At 43.6% G+C, this 16,414-nt stretch overlaps 3 protein-coding genes and 1 non-coding gene across 7 annotated transcripts; all 4 read left to right on the top strand.

The window, feature by feature from the left end:
- Positions 1-297: 297 nt before the first annotated feature.
- On the top strand, positions 298-1,935 carry limd1b (LIM domains containing 1b). 2 transcript variants are annotated; one of them, XM_012918584.3, is made up of 7 exons: positions 298-365; positions 469-570; positions 656-723; positions 826-888; positions 1,363-1,493; positions 1,642-1,693; positions 1,796-1,935. In XM_012918584.3, exons 1-7 carry the CDS (start codon positions 332-334, stop codon positions 1,877-1,879), a joined length of 534 nt encoding a protein of 177 aa, XP_012774038.2. In that variant the 5' UTR covers positions 298-331; the 3' UTR covers positions 1,880-1,935. The 2 variants fall into 2 exon arrangements, with proteins under 2 accessions (XP_012774038.2, XP_076735442.1); XM_076879327.1 differs by lacking the exon at positions 469-570 and having other exon boundaries at positions 315-365.
- A 110-nt stretch (positions 1,936-2,045) lies between these two features.
- On the top strand, positions 2,046-5,258 carry nrm (nurim). The gene is made up of 4 exons (XM_004548990.3): positions 2,046-2,244; positions 2,883-3,076; positions 3,191-3,367; positions 4,207-5,258. The coding sequence occupies exons 1-4, from the start codon at positions 2,094-2,096 to the stop codon at positions 4,525-4,527; spliced, it is 843 nt and encodes a 280-aa protein (XP_004549047.1). The 5' UTR covers positions 2,046-2,093; the 3' UTR covers positions 4,528-5,258.
- trnak-cuu (transfer RNA lysine (anticodon CUU)) lies at positions 2,475-2,547 on the top strand. The gene has a single exon. It is a non-coding gene; the product is annotated as a tRNA-Lys (tRNA).
- Positions 5,259-5,806: 548 nt separating the features above from the next.
- On the top strand, positions 5,807-16,188 carry ppp1r18 (protein phosphatase 1, regulatory subunit 18). Of its 3 annotated transcripts, none has more exons than XM_076879101.1 (4): positions 5,807-6,226; positions 6,505-10,488; positions 13,103-13,228; positions 15,257-16,188. In XM_076879101.1, exons 2-4 carry the CDS (start codon positions 6,565-6,567, stop codon positions 15,308-15,310), a joined length of 4,104 nt encoding a protein of 1,367 aa, XP_076735216.1. In that variant the 5' UTR covers positions 5,807-6,226; positions 6,505-6,564; the 3' UTR covers positions 15,311-16,188. The 3 variants fall into 3 exon arrangements, with proteins under 3 accessions (XP_076735216.1, XP_076735217.1, XP_004549046.2); XM_076879102.1 differs by having other exon boundaries at positions 5,808-6,226; positions 6,587-10,488; positions 13,103-13,321; XM_004548989.3 differs by having other exon boundaries at positions 5,808-6,226; positions 13,103-13,321.
- The last annotated feature ends 226 nt before the right edge of the window (positions 16,189-16,414 follow it).

Genomic DNA, 16,414 nt, shown 5'->3' with positions numbered 1-16,414 from the left:
TAAAAGTTGAGCTCTGAAGTTGTTTCTGAAGATATTTGTATTTTTTCCAGTTTCTAAATATTTAGATAAATACTGTATAAGTACAAAATTGAAGTACTTTTACTCGTTTATTTGTGTTTTCGTTCACACAAAACTACTTTCTGTCTAAAGTTTTTCAGCCGCCTCGGAGGAGTAATTTCTTAAGATTTTGCCCTTCAGAGAGCAAAGGCAGAGAGCAAATTCTCATAAACCCAACGAGCAGCTCCTCTTACAGCTGTCTGCACTGCACATAAAATTAGACCTCCAGACAGCCGTGCTGCAGACTCAGAGCAGTGGGCAAACTGGTGCTGAGATGAATCCCAGTTACAGTGACAGTGTTTACTTTGGTAAGAATGGAAAAGACTTAATATTCACCTTTTTTTGGCGGATTAGCCTTTTATTATTCAGACGTGCTGCCAGTTGTTCCATTTATTCTTCATGTTTATTCAGGAACTTGTACGAGATGCAATCAAGCTGTCTACAGAGCAGGTCGAGCGTGTCAGGCGATGGGACGTTTATTCCACAGCGCGTGCTTCATCTGCAGCGTTTGCAGTGAGCTCTCCTCGTGTGAATGCTTCTCTGATAGTACAGTGTGATGTATAACGGTCTACATATTTAAGCTTTTGCATGTTTTCAGGTAAAACGCTCAGTGGCAAGCCTTTCTACACAGTGTCAGGGATGATATACTGTGAGGATGACTTTTTGGTAAGTATGTTCTTTTAATAGGTTGTAAAATGACAGATTAACTTTATTGCCTAATCTATTTGGGTGGTGGTGTTTTCCTGGTACTCGTGGTATTTTCTGCAGTTCTCTGGAATTCATCCATCCCCTGAAGTGTGTAACAGCTGTGGCTTTTTAATCACAGATGTGGTAACTATTAATTTATTTACTTAAACAGTACTGTGAAAAAGCATTTCCCCCCTTCCTGATCTTAGGTTTTTTTTCTATATTTGTCACGCACACATGTTTCAGATCATCAAATACATTTTAATATTAGAAAACGATACACCAAATAAATATGCAGTTTTTAAATTACCTTTTCATTTATTAACGGATTAAAAGCTGTTCAACCTTGCCTGCCCTACATTTGACAACATTTATTTGGGAAAACTAAGTTCATTTAATTTTTTTACACTCAGGCACACACAGGCACACACATAGAAATGTTTTACTCAGGTTATCTTTGGCTAATATTAGAATTTGTTCGATGATCTGAAACATGTAAATGTGACAAATGTGCAAAGAAAATTAAGAAACCAGGAAGGGGTCAAATACTTTTTCTAAGCACTGTGAGTATATGTGTGGTGTCACATGCAAGAAACTGACATTACATTGGATGATCAGATCCTGCAGGCTCGTGGGAAACCCTACCACCCATCCTGCTTTCGCTGTGTCGTCTGCAGACAGAGCCTGGAGGATCAGCCTTTCGCTGTCGACTCACACCGCAGGATCTACTGTGTCAGCGACTACCACAGGTGGGTGTTTTATGTAGCAACAATAGTCCTTTTCAAGAGCAAAGGGGGAAACCCTGCCAGACAGGCTGAACAGGAGAAAACTCACACCTTTGTTGACTTCATGTTTTAACCTCTGTGAACTTTCACTGAAACTTCTTCTCGGTTTCAGGGTCCAGGCTCCCCACTGTGCTGCCTGCAGGTTGCCGATACTCCCAACAGAAGTGAGCTTCACAGAAACTATGCAAAATATTTGATAATTCAATTCACAGCAAATGATTTCACAAAGAAGCACTCTGAGTGCTTTGTTATCTCTTTTTTTTCAGGGATCCACAGAGTCTATTCGAGTGACATCCTGTGACAGAAACTACCATGTAGAGTGCTACAGGCCTGGTGTTAACCTCATTTAACAAAGACAGATTCTGTGATACTTAATAAGATACTCTAATAAAGTCATCCACTCCTGCTATTTGTTTCTCCTTAGTTTTGTGTGTGGATCTGTGTCTCCTCTGATGCACCTCCACCTGTAGGCAGCATTCGCCGCACACTAGCACCACCTTGTGTCTACATCGGGTACTACAACCACCTCCCATCTCCCGGAACTGTTCGCGATAAGCACTGATAATGGCGTCAGTCACGGTACGTGGCTTGGCTCTCTGCACTACGTCTTTGCTAAACTTTGCGTTTGTTTTCATATCCGGTGCAGATCTCATTCGGTTTGTCTCGTTTCGAGCCATTTACCATAACATCACGGGGGAGACGACACTCTGTCGAGGTAAGTTCCCGTAAGCGGCAGGCGGCCAGGAGCGATTACCAAACACTGGTGGAGGCGATATCTGTAAAACCGTTAAATACCTCATATACTTTTTGGCTATGGAAAAAATTACTGTATAGGTTTATATAAGTATAATTTAACGAATGTTAAATTCATATACGTCATATAGTTCAATTATTACGTTCTCAATATGTGCTATAAATACCACTGGGCGACTGTTTAGAACCAGCGCCCGGCTAGCTCAGTCGGTAGAGCATGAGACTCTTAATCTCAGGGTCGTGGGTTCGAGCCCCACGTTGGGCGGCGAGATTTTTTTTTTCCTTATGTTTTTTTAGGGCTGTTTTTATTATTAGGGCTATTTTATTCTGTTTACTAAAACAAAAATTATCATTACGGGCTTAAAAGCATAATTTGCTTATCGCCAATATCAAATATCGACCAAATGGCGAGTGTTTGAAAGCTGATTTCGGGTGAGCAGGAATACTGGGTTTGTTAATTAGATTAATTAGCTATTCGTGATAACGTTCGATTTTCTGTTTTGTTTTTTGTTTTTTTGTGGCATTTTCAATGAGTGCTTAGGATTAGGATTGCCGTCAATGTTAAAGTGACGTTTTTTCCTCTGATTCCCCATGGCTAAGACTCCATACCATGGTCGGTGGCCCTGCGGGACAGCTCTGTTCTGAGGGCTCTTGCTGTGGATCTGGGGCTCCTGGCCCTCTTCATCGTGCAGCACAGCCTGCTGGCCTGGCTGCCTGTCAAACAGGCCCTGCAGTCAGTGCTGGGGCCCCTCAACAGGACAGCATATTGCTTCACCACAGCACTCGCCCTCCAGGTACAGCAGCGCCCTTTCTCTGAGTGTTTACTGTCACATAGAAGCATAACTTACTCCTACCTTAGTGTTAATCACACCTTTCAGTGTGCATCATTGCTCTGTTTCCTGTGTTAGATCTTGATGCGGTACTGGCAGCCTGTGACTAACGCCCCCTGCCTGTGGTCAGTGCGTCAGGCACCCTGGAGTGTCTGGTTCCCCCTGCTCTGCTTCTCGCTGCACTTCCTCTGTTGGGCCATCATCTGCAGCATCCTCATGATCTTTGATTACCCAGAACTACTGGGCATCAAGCAGGTAGGGATCAAAAACAAATGCACATGTTTGTGCTTTCAGATGCTGGAAAATCAGAGGTTGCTCAACTAAAAATACTAAAAAAAATCTATGATTACAGTTTGCTTTATTTGTGGTTGTTGATTACTGCTTGGTTAGTTGGTGTTCCTTAAAAGAATTAATTAACACCACTTTAAAATATCGTGCTGTTAAACAACAAGAAGCAAATGGATATTTACTGCACATATGCTCCCTGGCCGTTTCATTAGGTACAGCTTTTCAACTGGTCAATAACAAAAATATCTAATCAGCCAATCACATGGCAGCTCAGTGCTTGTAAGCATGTAGACATGAGCAGCTGACCTGCTGAAGTTCAAACTGAGCATCACATGGGGAGGAATTTCAAGGTTTTAATTTTCAGCACCCATCAGTATGAATCACAACCCTAATCAGAGTTTTCACTGTTGTGGCTGAGCAGGACTGAAAGATTTTACTGCAGTGAGAACTGAACCTCCGTCCCCAAATGTAAAGGCTCTCCTCCAGTAAAGCAGTGCTAGTGTGGTGCCAGTATTGCCTTGGTGCACACATTTTGATAATTTTTGAAAACCAGCGGTTATTAACATCTATATGTTTCACCTGTCACCTGGTGCTCTGGGCCTAACTCCGTATTTAATGACTCTGACCCTTTCCACCACCATCTTATAATTACATTTTAATGAAATGCCCTTTTAATAAATCAATAGAGATTACAATACTGACCCAAGTAATCTGCATTACTTAGATCAGTAACTTCGGTGCTCCCGGAGGAGAGCGTGTGTATGGGCATGAATAAACTCCATTTACTGACTAACCTCCTCCCTCAGGTGTATTACGACTGTCTCGGATTGGGGGACCCCCTCTCTCACAAGTCGCCCCGTGCTCAGCGCCTCCTGTCCCACCTGCGCCACCCGGTGTGCCTGGAGCTGGGTGTGGTGCTGTGGCTCCTGCCGGCCTTATCCCTGGACAGGCTCCTGCTGGCGGGGGCTCTGTCGGCCTACCTGGCTCTGGCGCACTCTCTGGACAAACAGGATTTAGCCTACCTGTGTGTGCAGCTCAACAGTAAGATGCAGCTCTTTGCGCAGCCACACGGAGGCAGCGCCGACGCCATGCCCAACGAGGACACTGACGACCACAAGAAGAAGTGAAGCAGAGGTCTTCCCAGTGCTTTGATCTGAATCTGTCATAAATAATGTTTTAAAACTGACTACAAAAGAGTTTCTGTAGGCCTCTTGAGCCTGATGTCTGCTGATTTTGTCATTTCAAATGTATTTTATTACAGTTTATGCCATCGTGTGAAAACACAGCCGCCCCCCCTGCTCGTACAGAGGTGTCACTTTTCTTAAAACTACTAATTTTGATACAATTAGGTTGAAACATTTTTATACTGAATATTTTTTAATACATGAAATTGTTTTACTGTATAGTCTTACTGGCTGTTACAGTGCCCAAGACAAGTACATTAACACTGTGTTTCTCTGGAAGCTAATTTCAGGTTTATCTTTCCTTTGAAAACCAACGTTTCACTGAGATTTTACACTGGTAAAAGCTTTTTTCTTTTTCTGCTCTGTGACAGAACAAAGTGACAATGTTTCTGCTACAATGAATGTATCTCCTTCAAAGCTTTTCCTCGATGGTGAGATCAAACCGATTGTTTAAAGACGTGAAGCTGAACGTATCGAACAAACTACTTTTAACGTTTATCATGCTTGATAAATAAGGTATTATCAAGGCAGCCAGTATTAGTATTAGTGGATTCTGTAATGTCTCATTTGGTATGTTTTTTTACACTAATGTTTTCCCCATGTGTGCCTTACTGTAATTACCGTGACAGCTTTCAGTATTTTTAAAAACATGTTCAATAAAAGTGGAAAGTTCACTTGTCCTGGTAAATTGTGTCTGTTTTTTAGGTTTATTTTTTATTTTTATGAGTCAAGTTTTAAGAGTTTAAGGAGCAGATGTTTGATTTAAATTGTTGTTTGTTTGTTTTTATTTAATTTTAAAGCTGATATATCACAGATGAACTACAGCTTTAATAACCGAGCCAGAAGATGTTTTTTTGTTGTTGTTTTTATTTTATTTTACAGGGTATAGATCGATATATATGCTCACTGGCCAACTTATTGGGTACACCTGAGGGATTTTTGTAATTAGGGGAAAGTTTCATATCCATCTAAACGCTCTCGTGTTGATGAATATGAATAAACATGAATAACATTTTTGACTGTATGTTTTCTATCAGAGACGCTAGAAAATAATTTTTAAAAATAAAAATGCGAATAATCAGCAATGAAGATATTCCGGTAGTTTGGGGTACACACCTCTGTCAGTGGAGCTGATCGTGTTTGATCTGCTTCAATCAAGTCCCGCTGCAGCTCTGCATGCTGACACCACATCCCGTTTCACCGCCCTCCACCTCCACCGCTTTACCAATTAACCCTGCGGGACGCGGGGGTGAGCAAAGGCGGGGGAGGGCTGGTTGGTGGCCGGGCAGACGGCTGTGTGCTTTAAACGCCTTTTCTTAGGTCCGACAATATGGTGTGTGCCACTAAACTCTCCAGAGGGAATTGAATGTAATTATCGGATTAGAGCGCTGCAGCTCTCGAGCTGGAAATATTTACAACCGCACGGAGGACGGAGGTTTTTCTGCTCTGATGTCCACTTAGGTCCCGATATCGTTTGACTGGGTCACTGATCATTTTTAAAAGTTGGGTTTTGACAGGACAGATTAATCTGTTCGTTACAGGCAAAGGAGGTTTTCCATGGTGGAGTAGACCGCTTTACGCACAAGTGGAGATGTAAAGTCGGGGTGGATGCAGTGATATTTTTGCCAAAACAAGAGTTTGGGTGAGTTATATTCAGAATTTTCATTAAATATGTTACAACTGAGGTTATGCATTATGTGCTGCGAGTTAATTCGATTACATGTGCTCTTTTATTATCCTTTAACATGAACAGATAAATAGACTGCACTGTCAAACGTGTGCTTTAATGCCTACTTGGATGTAAATTAAACCTGCTAACATGTTACCATGAGGTGTAGTTGTTCCTCGGCTTTATGTGGCAAAACTTCCATTTTTGCATGTTTATTAGAAAGAAAATTGATAATATTTTATTCTTTGCAGAGGATTCCCAGAGGCTCTGAAGAGGAACCGTTTTATCCAAAAGTGGGCACCTTTTCTGTTATGTCTGTTTCCTCTCTGCCAGAATGGAAACAACTCCTTCTGGAGAAAAAGAGGAGAGAAGAGGAGGAGCGAGAGAGGAGGGAAAAAGAGGAGGAGGAGAAGTTTGCCAGCATGCCAGCTTGGAAGCGAGGGATCATCCAGAGAAGGAAGGCGAAGCAGGAGTATGTGGGTGACAGGGAGAAGGAGAGAGACGGCTGTCTGCTGCAAGTGGATGTCAGATCTCCTTCTGATGGTCTGAGTGACACAGACAGCTTCGTAACAGTTAATCTGGGAAGCGAACTGTCGCTCAGTCCAGATCCAGGCCAGTGGCTGGATGCAGATCCCAAACTAGTGAGCCAGGTGTCTGTAGAAACAATAGTTCCAGTCCATGAAAATCCATTTATTCTCACGCAGAGTGCATGGAGGAAGAGCAGGGATGGAGAAACAGGGAACGAGCCAGAAGTTAAGGAGAGAGATAAATTAAGCCCCAGGAGTCAAGATGGGGAGCTGGGGAGAGGACGAGATATAGAGCTGAAAAAAGAGAGGTTTAGGGACTTGAGTGAGGGGAGGGAAAAAGACAGGAGCAGGGATAGGAGTCAAGGAAGAGAAAGAGAGAATAGCAGGGAGGGGTGTGAAAAGGAAAAAAGCCAGCTGAAGGAGTTGGTTAAGGATGCAGTCAGGGAGCAGGAATTTCTTAAAGTTAGAAAAGACACAGAGGAAAAAGAAACCCCTTCACCCACTTCTTCGCTTTCCCCTCTTATTCCGTGTCTTCGGACCATCAGAGCTGACAATATCATCATCATCGAGCAGGACAGGAAGGGCAGCGATGAGAGAAAGGGTAGATGGAGGGAGGCAGAGCGGGAGAAGCTCGAGGAGGACCAGCCGGGGAAGAAAGGGGTGAAGATGGACCTAAGGGAGATTCTGGCTGGAGGAGGGAGTGTCACTGAGATCCGAGCCTCTGAAGTTCTTATTATACAGCCCTCAACCTGCCCTGAAGAAAGGAGTGCAGGGGGGAAAGGGAGAGAGGATGGGGAGATGAAGGGCAGCATGGATGCAAGAAGGGAGAGCATAGGCAGGGAGCTGAGAACAGATGTGTCCTGGCTGAGAGAGAAAGAAAAGGAGAAACCATGGGGCCAGGCAACAGTTATTAATAAAGACAGCAGAAAGGACAGCTTGGATGATAATGTTTTTGTGGAGAGAGGAGGGAGGGTCAGTCAGCTGCTGAGTAAATTCGGAGAGCACCCCAAGCCTCCATCCCGATCCAAAAGCTCCGATAATTTCCTTGAGCCAGGGAGGAGAAAATACTCAGGAGATCAGGATGAGCAGCAGTCCGAGGAGAGGAAGGCAGATGGAAAGAATACGCTGCTAAAAGGTGTCCCAAAACGCTCGTTTAGCTTCTCCGATCGAGTCATCTGCGCTAAGGAGAATGGGATAGGTGATGAAGGGTTTTACGAGAGAAAAATTCGTGAGAGGATTCACTCAGAGAGCATGGCGCCATGGGTAGATGTAGCTGCCTTAAGGAGGGAAACCACATCGAAGATGGGGTGTGCACGACTTCTAGAGAGAGACAGATTGGGAAAGCACAGAGTAAAAACCGAAGACTTTGGTATACAGCTTAAGAAAGTCGAGTTTGTTGACAGGAGGGCCGCGGAGAAGGTCGGCGATGCAGACGGGGATGTGGGGTTCACGGTGGCCTCAGTTAAAAACACGGAGGGAATATCATTTGCTAGGAGAGTGCCGATTAGGCAGGATGGGAAAGCAAGAGCTGACAGAGAGGTGAAGCGACCGGCAGGTGAGAAGAGTTTAGAAAGGGAGGTGAATGTAGACAAAGATTCAGAGGGAGGGGGAGAGATTGAGGTGAAAGTTTGTGAGAAAACAGATTCTCAAAGAGAGGATGGACTAGAGAGCTCACCCGAAACAAGCAACGTTGATGCTGAGAGTCACTGCAGACATGATTTGGCTTTTACTGAGTGCTCCAGTTTAGGCTCTACAATTCCAGACAGGGCCCTCCATAAAGGTGCAGACTGGAGACTACAAGGACCTTACCTAACACAGTCTGTTTTATCCCCACATACTGAGGATCTAATAAGTAAAATAGAAAAAATAGGAGACACAACCTTTTATAGCAACAAAGACAGCAAAGAGGAGGTGCAAGCAGCAGGATCAGAAAACCTCAGTTATGATTCGACCCCCAGATCTCCGAAAAGGAGCGCACTCACCGGGAACCCTCCAGGCCCCGTGGAGATTCAGATTCCCAGGACTGTGTTTTATGTTGCAGAAGAAGTGGTGGAGAAAATAAAGCCCGGGTGTCAACGCAGCGAGGGGCAAGACTGTCATGGAGGTCGACAGGTCGAGAGGAGGGATAGCTGGAGGATTGGGAAGCCCTTAAGCCGCATAGAGTCTCTGCGAGAGAAAATCAGACAGAGAGAGCTGGAGAAACAGCGACAGGGTGAAGGAAGTGAAGCTGCAGAGATTAATGCTACTCAGACAGCGGGGGACAGGTACAAGGAGAGGGGAACTGAAATAGAAAAACAGTGGGAAGCTACAGCACACATGCAGAAGAGGCCGGCCGAAACAGAGCAGGGACAGGAAGAAGCAGCAGCGCAGACATCCGCGGCTGCGTTTGACGTCACGCAGGAAGTCGGCGTGTTGAAAACCTGCCCTCAGCTTCCTGTTTCTGTCCTACTGTCACAAACTGTCAGAGGAGAGGAAGTGACAAGCGAGTGTACCGCCAGGGCCTCCGAAGCTACCTCCGAAGCCCTCCAGATATCTGAGGATGAGGACGACCCAGTGAAACATGTAGAAGAGCCACAAAGGCGCGACTGGGGCCGAAACGCAAGCACAGAAGAAGAACAGGAGGAGGAGGAAGGAAAGGAGCTCTCCGAGGAGGAGGTAGAGGAATACACATCACCTCTCGATTCTACACAATCTCTCTCTCCTTCGCCGCCTCTTCCCAACTCTCTCGCAGCCATGAGTCGGATCTACAACTTGGAAACCGTGGGTTCGAGGTCGGGCTTGTATTTGAGGGACAGGACAGTGGACATCTCATCGTCTGTGCACCTTGTTAAAGTGAAGCCAATCATATCGAACTCACAGCAGGGGGACAACAAAGCATTTACAGGCGATGACATTAGTGGGGTTCAGACAATACAGCAGCAGATTGAGCAGTTTCAGCTGAAAGAGCAGGAAGCGCAAAACTCTTCGTCAAATACCTCCCTGAAGGACAGAGAGACGAAGGGGCAACAAAGAGTGTTAAAGCAACAGAGAAAGGACGATTTTCGGACCCAGCAGATAAAGGACGACCTCAAAGCACATCAGATAAAGGACGATGTTAAAACCCAGGAGAAGGATCAGGAAACACCAGACCTCAACCCCAAAGTGTCTTCTCATCACGCTTGTTCTCCCACACCTCAGGCCAAACAAACTATCACAGTCACCCCCTCATATCTCAGGACCCAATCCCCAGACAACTCCCTGAAAGCCACAGATTGTGCCCCGACCCCGGCTTCTTCCCCAAGCTCGCCATCTCCTGCCCAGTCTCCGAGTGTGTCTCCGTCACCCACCCAGACACCTGTGCTCTTTTCTATCAGGAGTGCCTCCGGGGGCCAAGTGAAGCGAGGCGCCACCATCTCAATCACACCAAAAAGGGCAACGGGAGCCGCAGCACGGCCCTCGGCGTCCACATCAACCCCAGCGAAGACCCCACACCAGCAGCAGCAGACTCAGACGGTGTCAACCCCCGCAAAGACACCACCACAGCAGCAGCAGGGCCAGACAGTGTCAACCTCCACGAAGACAACACCACAGCAGCAGACCCAGACAGCCCCCGCTGTGACTGAGCCGGGGAAGAAGAAGTATCCAACTGTGGAGGAAATTGTGGTGATCGGTGGATATCAGAACCTGGAGAAGTCGTGTCTGGTCAAGAATAGAGGGACCCCAAAAAAGGTGAGTGGAAACTGTGTTGTTACTTTGTTACTTTGTTTTAACATGTCCCCACATGCTTTCTAAAGTTTATCAGACATACACCAACGTTTATCACCTGCTGTCACCTGCACGATGGGCCTCGCCATCAAGCCTTTTCACCGAGAGAACATCCCTTTCCACTGAGTACAGTTGCAGAGACCGACCTAAGCTGGTTAAGGCTTTATCAAGCACGACATCTTGATTCTTAGCCATGAAGTCCTCAAGTGATCTCCTTTGCCATTTGCTTATGCGGTCTCGTGCTGTGCAGATTTTTGACTTTCATCCTGTGATAACGGTTTCTACATATCACACTTTACACACTTAAGTAAAATTGTATTTGGGTGATTTATTATCATTAAAAAGAAGCATGCAAACCCACAGATGGATAAAGGAAAGTGCTTGATGATTGGTGTTAACTGGACTCACTCATATGCTTCATAGTCATCTGCAGAGACGGTTGACAGTAATGTTGCAGGATTCACTGGAGAGAAAAAAAAAGCTAAATAGGAAGCCGCAGTGACAGACATCCTCTCTCTATATAATTTTTTTTTTTTGCATTTTCTCTACCTACATAACATGACCTTTTATCTCTGTGAATACATGCGATACCACACCTGCGTCCACAGTGGACCTGTAAATTAATTTTCCTGGAGTTCATGTTAAATGTTCTGTTTCCTCTTTTTAACTTCTGTGAATCCGAGCAGGAGGGGGAAGGCAGAGTTGCTAAGCAGGGCAGCAAATTTTTTTTTTTTCACCATCCTGTAATGATAAATCTGGCTGTATTGACAGTTTTCACTGCCTATTAGAAGAATGTGATTGGTGGTAACCCCCTTCAGTCTGCTTCCTCGTTCCCTTGTACCAGTTCAGTTGTTTCTGTTGAGTCAGCTTCTCACACAAATCTCCCTTTGTGTTTTCTTGGCTGTGTCCTAGCAGGGGTTTGGTAGTTAGACCAGAGTCTTGGCAGACAGTTTTTGACCACGCTGCCCTCCCACTGTATACAGCTGACAGCAGGCCGCCAACTACGAGCTCGATGTGCGTGAGATGGGAAAGAAAGCGAGGCAGGGTTTTGCAGACAGATCAAAGGGCGGCTCACTGGCAGAGAAGTCGCAAGGAAGGAAAACTGACATTTTTGACAGTCATACTGAGAGGATTAAAGTCTTGTTATTTGGTCTGATAGAAACTCCCTGTCACGCTGCATGTTTTTGCTCACTTCCTCTTTTAAGACTTCCTCCAAGCACGACAAAGAGCCTGACACAGGGAAGTGACGCGGTGCCCATTTTTAAATTGCCAAATGCGACTCTGATGCTCAACTGTTACATTACCGGACCACCTGTAACCTAAAGCATGAAAATGAAAGTTCCCAAATAGCATTACTGTGGCCTTTAATTAGATAAATAATCATGCATTCTCTGCATGCATCTCTATAATAAGTTGTGTAATCCCTGCCTGCATGTGTAAGCACCGCCCTCCTTAGCCTCTGTGAGTGATGACCACTGAGTGATTCTCTGACCACCTGTCGCTCTCACGTTGATGCCCTACAGACAGTTTGACGTCAGGCTTCCTTCCCTTCCCCCCTCCAAGCCACGCCATCATGTCACAGGGCAAGAGGCTCATCTGCTATCTCATCTAAGTTTTCTTTTCATATGTGCACTTTTTTTTTGTTTTCTAGCATAAAATATGTCCAGAAGTGGTAGATATCCTTCTTTATGCTGCTAAGATGTGGCCTTAAACATGGCTGTCACATGTTATCAAATGGAGCAGTGCACTTTTGAGAATCTGAAGTCAAGTATTACTTGATAAACTTTCTTCTTTATGGCTCTTTTTTTTGCTCTTTTCCCATCCCTGTGTCGCCGGGTGCCTCTGCTGTCCCGTTGTGCCTGGGTTAATCGGGTTCAGGGAGGAAGGATTAGCCTACTGTGCCTCAGCATGCCAGCTTCTCTAACCCAGAGCTGTTTTGTGCTCCGTCCACATTTAGTGCAAAGCCGTTATCGTGCACATCACGTCTGCGCTTCTGGGTGTGTTTGCTGCACGTTCAGGCTTCAGAGCTGAGATGCTGTCGTTATAAAACGTGCTGTGTGGGGATGCGCTGGCGTTTTACACCACACCGGCCTTCGAATAAACAAACTCAAACACCCGTCAGGCCAGGCGGGGGCCTTGTTCTCCTTTTCAGCAGTTTAAGAGAAGTGGCAAACCAAAACTTCAGTTTCAGCTTCTTAGGCTGAATATGCATCAGAATTAGTTATCAATGAGTGCACGAAGGGTTCAGCCAGTAAGTCCTTCTACAGACGGTGTATTTCTGCTGTGTTAAGCCCAGTGCTGTCACTTAAAATTACACTGACAGCATCAAAACCTCGCTGACACTGAAACCTTCTCCAGATCTGCAGTGTGTTTACATGACGAACAAACAGCTTGCTAAAGGAACACCAACATTTTCCCTGTAATAACCCCACTTTTACTGCAGCATTACTGCAAATCTGTAATGTGAAGGTTTTTGCTACAATACTATATTTTTTAACAAGCATGTAAAACCGTAAATATTAGCTTAAATGTAATTCATCAAAAGCATAACCACGCCTTTCTGTATTCACTTTTGCAGGGGAAGGTGTGTTTTAATGAGGTCAAGCTGGAGCAGGTGTGTGAGTACCCATCGGAGGCCCTCATGCAGTTCTTCAATCCCCACTCTCAGGACCTGGGGAGCGCGGAGAGGCTGCAGGATGAGGAGGTGCAGGAGGAGCAGGGTGACAGGGAGGGGGGGGCGGTCGTGGTAAAGAATACGAGGAGTACGGGAACTGCAACGGGACCGCGTGTAATAGATGTGAGTCACTTACCCCCACGGCTCAGAAAACATAACGTTTAGTGAGGTCTTTTTCGGCCTTACTTGACACCCTGATAAACTCTGTGGGTTTGGATTTCATGAAAGATAACATGCTGAATTTTGGTTTATGGTCAGAAGAAGGCTGAGTGCCTCAAGATAAGGCTTGAGCTTGTCTTATAACTCGCAAATCCCAAACCAACAATGTATTGATCCTAACAAGAAAGCCTGACATTATGCTTCTTCATTGTTTACCACTGGCATAAAATTCATGATGTTTCCTCAGTAGGAAAAGAATGGGCACTGTAGTTTTTCTGAGAGACTCCAAATGTGTACAAATTCACAAATAAAAATACTTGTGTGCTAAAAACCACAGTGCCCAGCTTTTTAGGAAATTTCTGAAGGAAAAATGGTGACTAAATGTCTCTTCAGTAATGTAAAGATGTCTTTATATGAGTCTGAAACCAGATGCTCATTTGTTAATGTTTTGTCAGTCACATGTTGTTACCACAGGTGATGGTCCCTTCTGTAGCATCAGTTTGTTCAGAGCCATGTAATAACAAGATTAGTTATTGTAGGGTGACCAACCGTCCTCTTTTCACTGGACATGTCCCCTTTTCATGTTCTGTCCGGTGCGTCTGGGGGGGATTTTCGAGATTGATAAAAATGTCCAGGTTTTCCTATATTCAGACAGAGGACCCATGTGTGACGTGATTCCCGAACTGCTGCTTTGTGAGCGCTTGTTCTGCGCTCACAGATGGGACAGACAGCACGCAGCAATGCGCCTAATGATGTTTAAAAGATCCCAAAGCGCAAGTGCATCTTTTCAGACGAACTGCAAAAGAAATTTCCCTCGTACCGACCCAGTACTGGTAATTTTTCTTATGCAGATGAGGCGTTATTTCTATACCATTATTTAATTCCAGAGGCTTTTAAGTTATTTTTTTGCACTTGTTGACTTGCAAAAGCCTCTATGACATATTTTATTTTGACAATTCATTAACCACACAGAGAAGGCATCGTTTAAATATGTTAAATATATTTCTTTAAGCAAGTTCTTCATGAGTAGCCAAGTGTCCTCTTTTTTGGAAATCAAAATATGGTCACTCTAAGTTATTGTTCTATTAAAATAACATACATACACATTCCTTGTAATATTGTTCGTCCATGTTTGCTGAATTACTACCCTTAGCATTTTGTCGCCAATATTTACATAATATTATTAAATAAGATTTACTGAAGGGGCAAAAAGGCTTTTCAATTTAGCTAGCTGCTAGCTTTGCTGCTAAGGGGAGAGTGACGTTAAAAATATACATTTCTAAACATTTAATAAATGCTGGCAGGTCATTCTTCTGTACTGGAGACATGTATATTTCTCCTGTCACTGTTGTGGATTTTACATAATTTCCCTAGAGTTATTGAAAAATGTTTCTAGGAGTTATTGTGCAAACTAGCAGTTAGCACACTAGCTGCTAGTCAGCGCATCTGTTAGCTTGGTTGCTAACCTAGCAGTATATCATTTTTGTTTAGTTTTTTTTTTTTTTTTTTTAAATATATGAACTGTCTGCAAGGGTAGTTAGTCCAACAGAAGAGGAGGTTAAATGAAGGTTAGAAAATATAGGAAATAAAAATATACCTTAACTGTACAAACTGACCAAATTTGAATATCTTGTAAACAGCAGCTGGTTGGAAATGAGGGCAAGCTTGGTAAAATGAAACTTTTGCAAATAAAAATTACAAAGAAATGGTTAAGATTTTTAAATTCAATGCTACTGTAAATACCAGAGAGCAAATGGAAAGGTAAAATTGCATTTATGGCTCTCACAAAGCTATAAATGTTACCTTTGGTGAATGGGAATACCTCAAAATACAAACTAAAATGACATAAAGATCCTAGATTCACCATATTTACCTTCCATCTCCGTCTCTATTTTTCAGATGAGTCTTGCCCTCGATAGAAGCCAGTCACCTTCGCCAAAATTACCCATCTGATGAGGTCACCACCATTTTATTGAACAATGATGTTGTTTTTTGGTCTGTTTTGATCATTTTTTAATTGTGTTTGTCATTACTTGTGGTGTTTTGTTTTCTCTAGTATCAGGATGAATAAGGGACCAAATAATTGTGTTTACTTCACGGATAAAGTCACCTAGTTTATTTTCAGGGAAACTGAGGGAAAGTGACATGAATGTAGTAGCACGTAACCCCTCAGCGGTGCACTGCTGGGTGATGAAGGATCACTTGTCTATGCAATATAATGAAACAGATAAGAGTTATATTTTCTAGGTAATATATATATATATATATATATATATATGATAGTTTCTTTTATGTTAATGTCCTTCTTAATTTAAGTCAGCACTGCCTCATCACAGAAAAAGAAGAACTCTTGATGTTTGTATCATCTGACTTCATGTGCCTGCTGGAATTGCCCATACAGATGATCTGAAGATCTGTTAATGTGTTTTGCTTGAAGCCTTTCAGAAAACGCTCCTCTCAGCAGGTGTTATGTGTTGCATGAACGGGTTTTGGTGCAATGTGTGAGGTGATGAAAGTTTTAATTGTTTTTAAATTGGAGTTAAATGGAATTTTATTGTTGCATGAACTACCGCTGTGCAAAGAATGGTTTTGTATTGTTATTTTTCTCGGGTGGAGGTGGAGACTGAGAGGAAGTCCCTGAGAGGACAAAGAGCAAACTGAAACTTCATATTACAGCTGATATCTGACTTTCAGCTGTGCACCATTTATAATCTTGTTATCTTTTGTAATTGAGCGTTTTGATTGGTAAAAGAAGTTGCAAATTCTGTGATTCTGTGATTGAAGAACCTGACTTCAAAAGAAAAAAAACTAATAAACATTACTGAAAAGTGTGTTGGCTCCTCTTTTTTTGTCTGGATACAAACAGACTTTTTATCTGCTTTTCCGTGTCCAATCGCAGTGGTTCCCCTCAAAATGTTCTCAGGAAATCAATTACAATATCGCCTACATAAATACATAAGTTAATAAAAATATAGTATTAAGCATTTTGCTCAGTAAATAATCTCCTCTGTTTCACTTTACCTATGCTGGAGTTTCCAGTTGTATCACATGAGCTTG

This window comes from Maylandia zebra, linkage group LG22 (assembly GCF_041146795.1).
Source record: "Maylandia zebra isolate NMK-2024a linkage group LG22, Mzebra_GT3a, whole genome shotgun sequence".
NCBI classification, from domain to species: domain Eukaryota; kingdom Metazoa; phylum Chordata; class Actinopteri; order Cichliformes; family Cichlidae; genus Maylandia; species Maylandia zebra.
The sequence above is the reverse complement of the archived record's forward strand: the minus strand, read 5'-3'. Positions and strand labels throughout refer to the sequence as shown.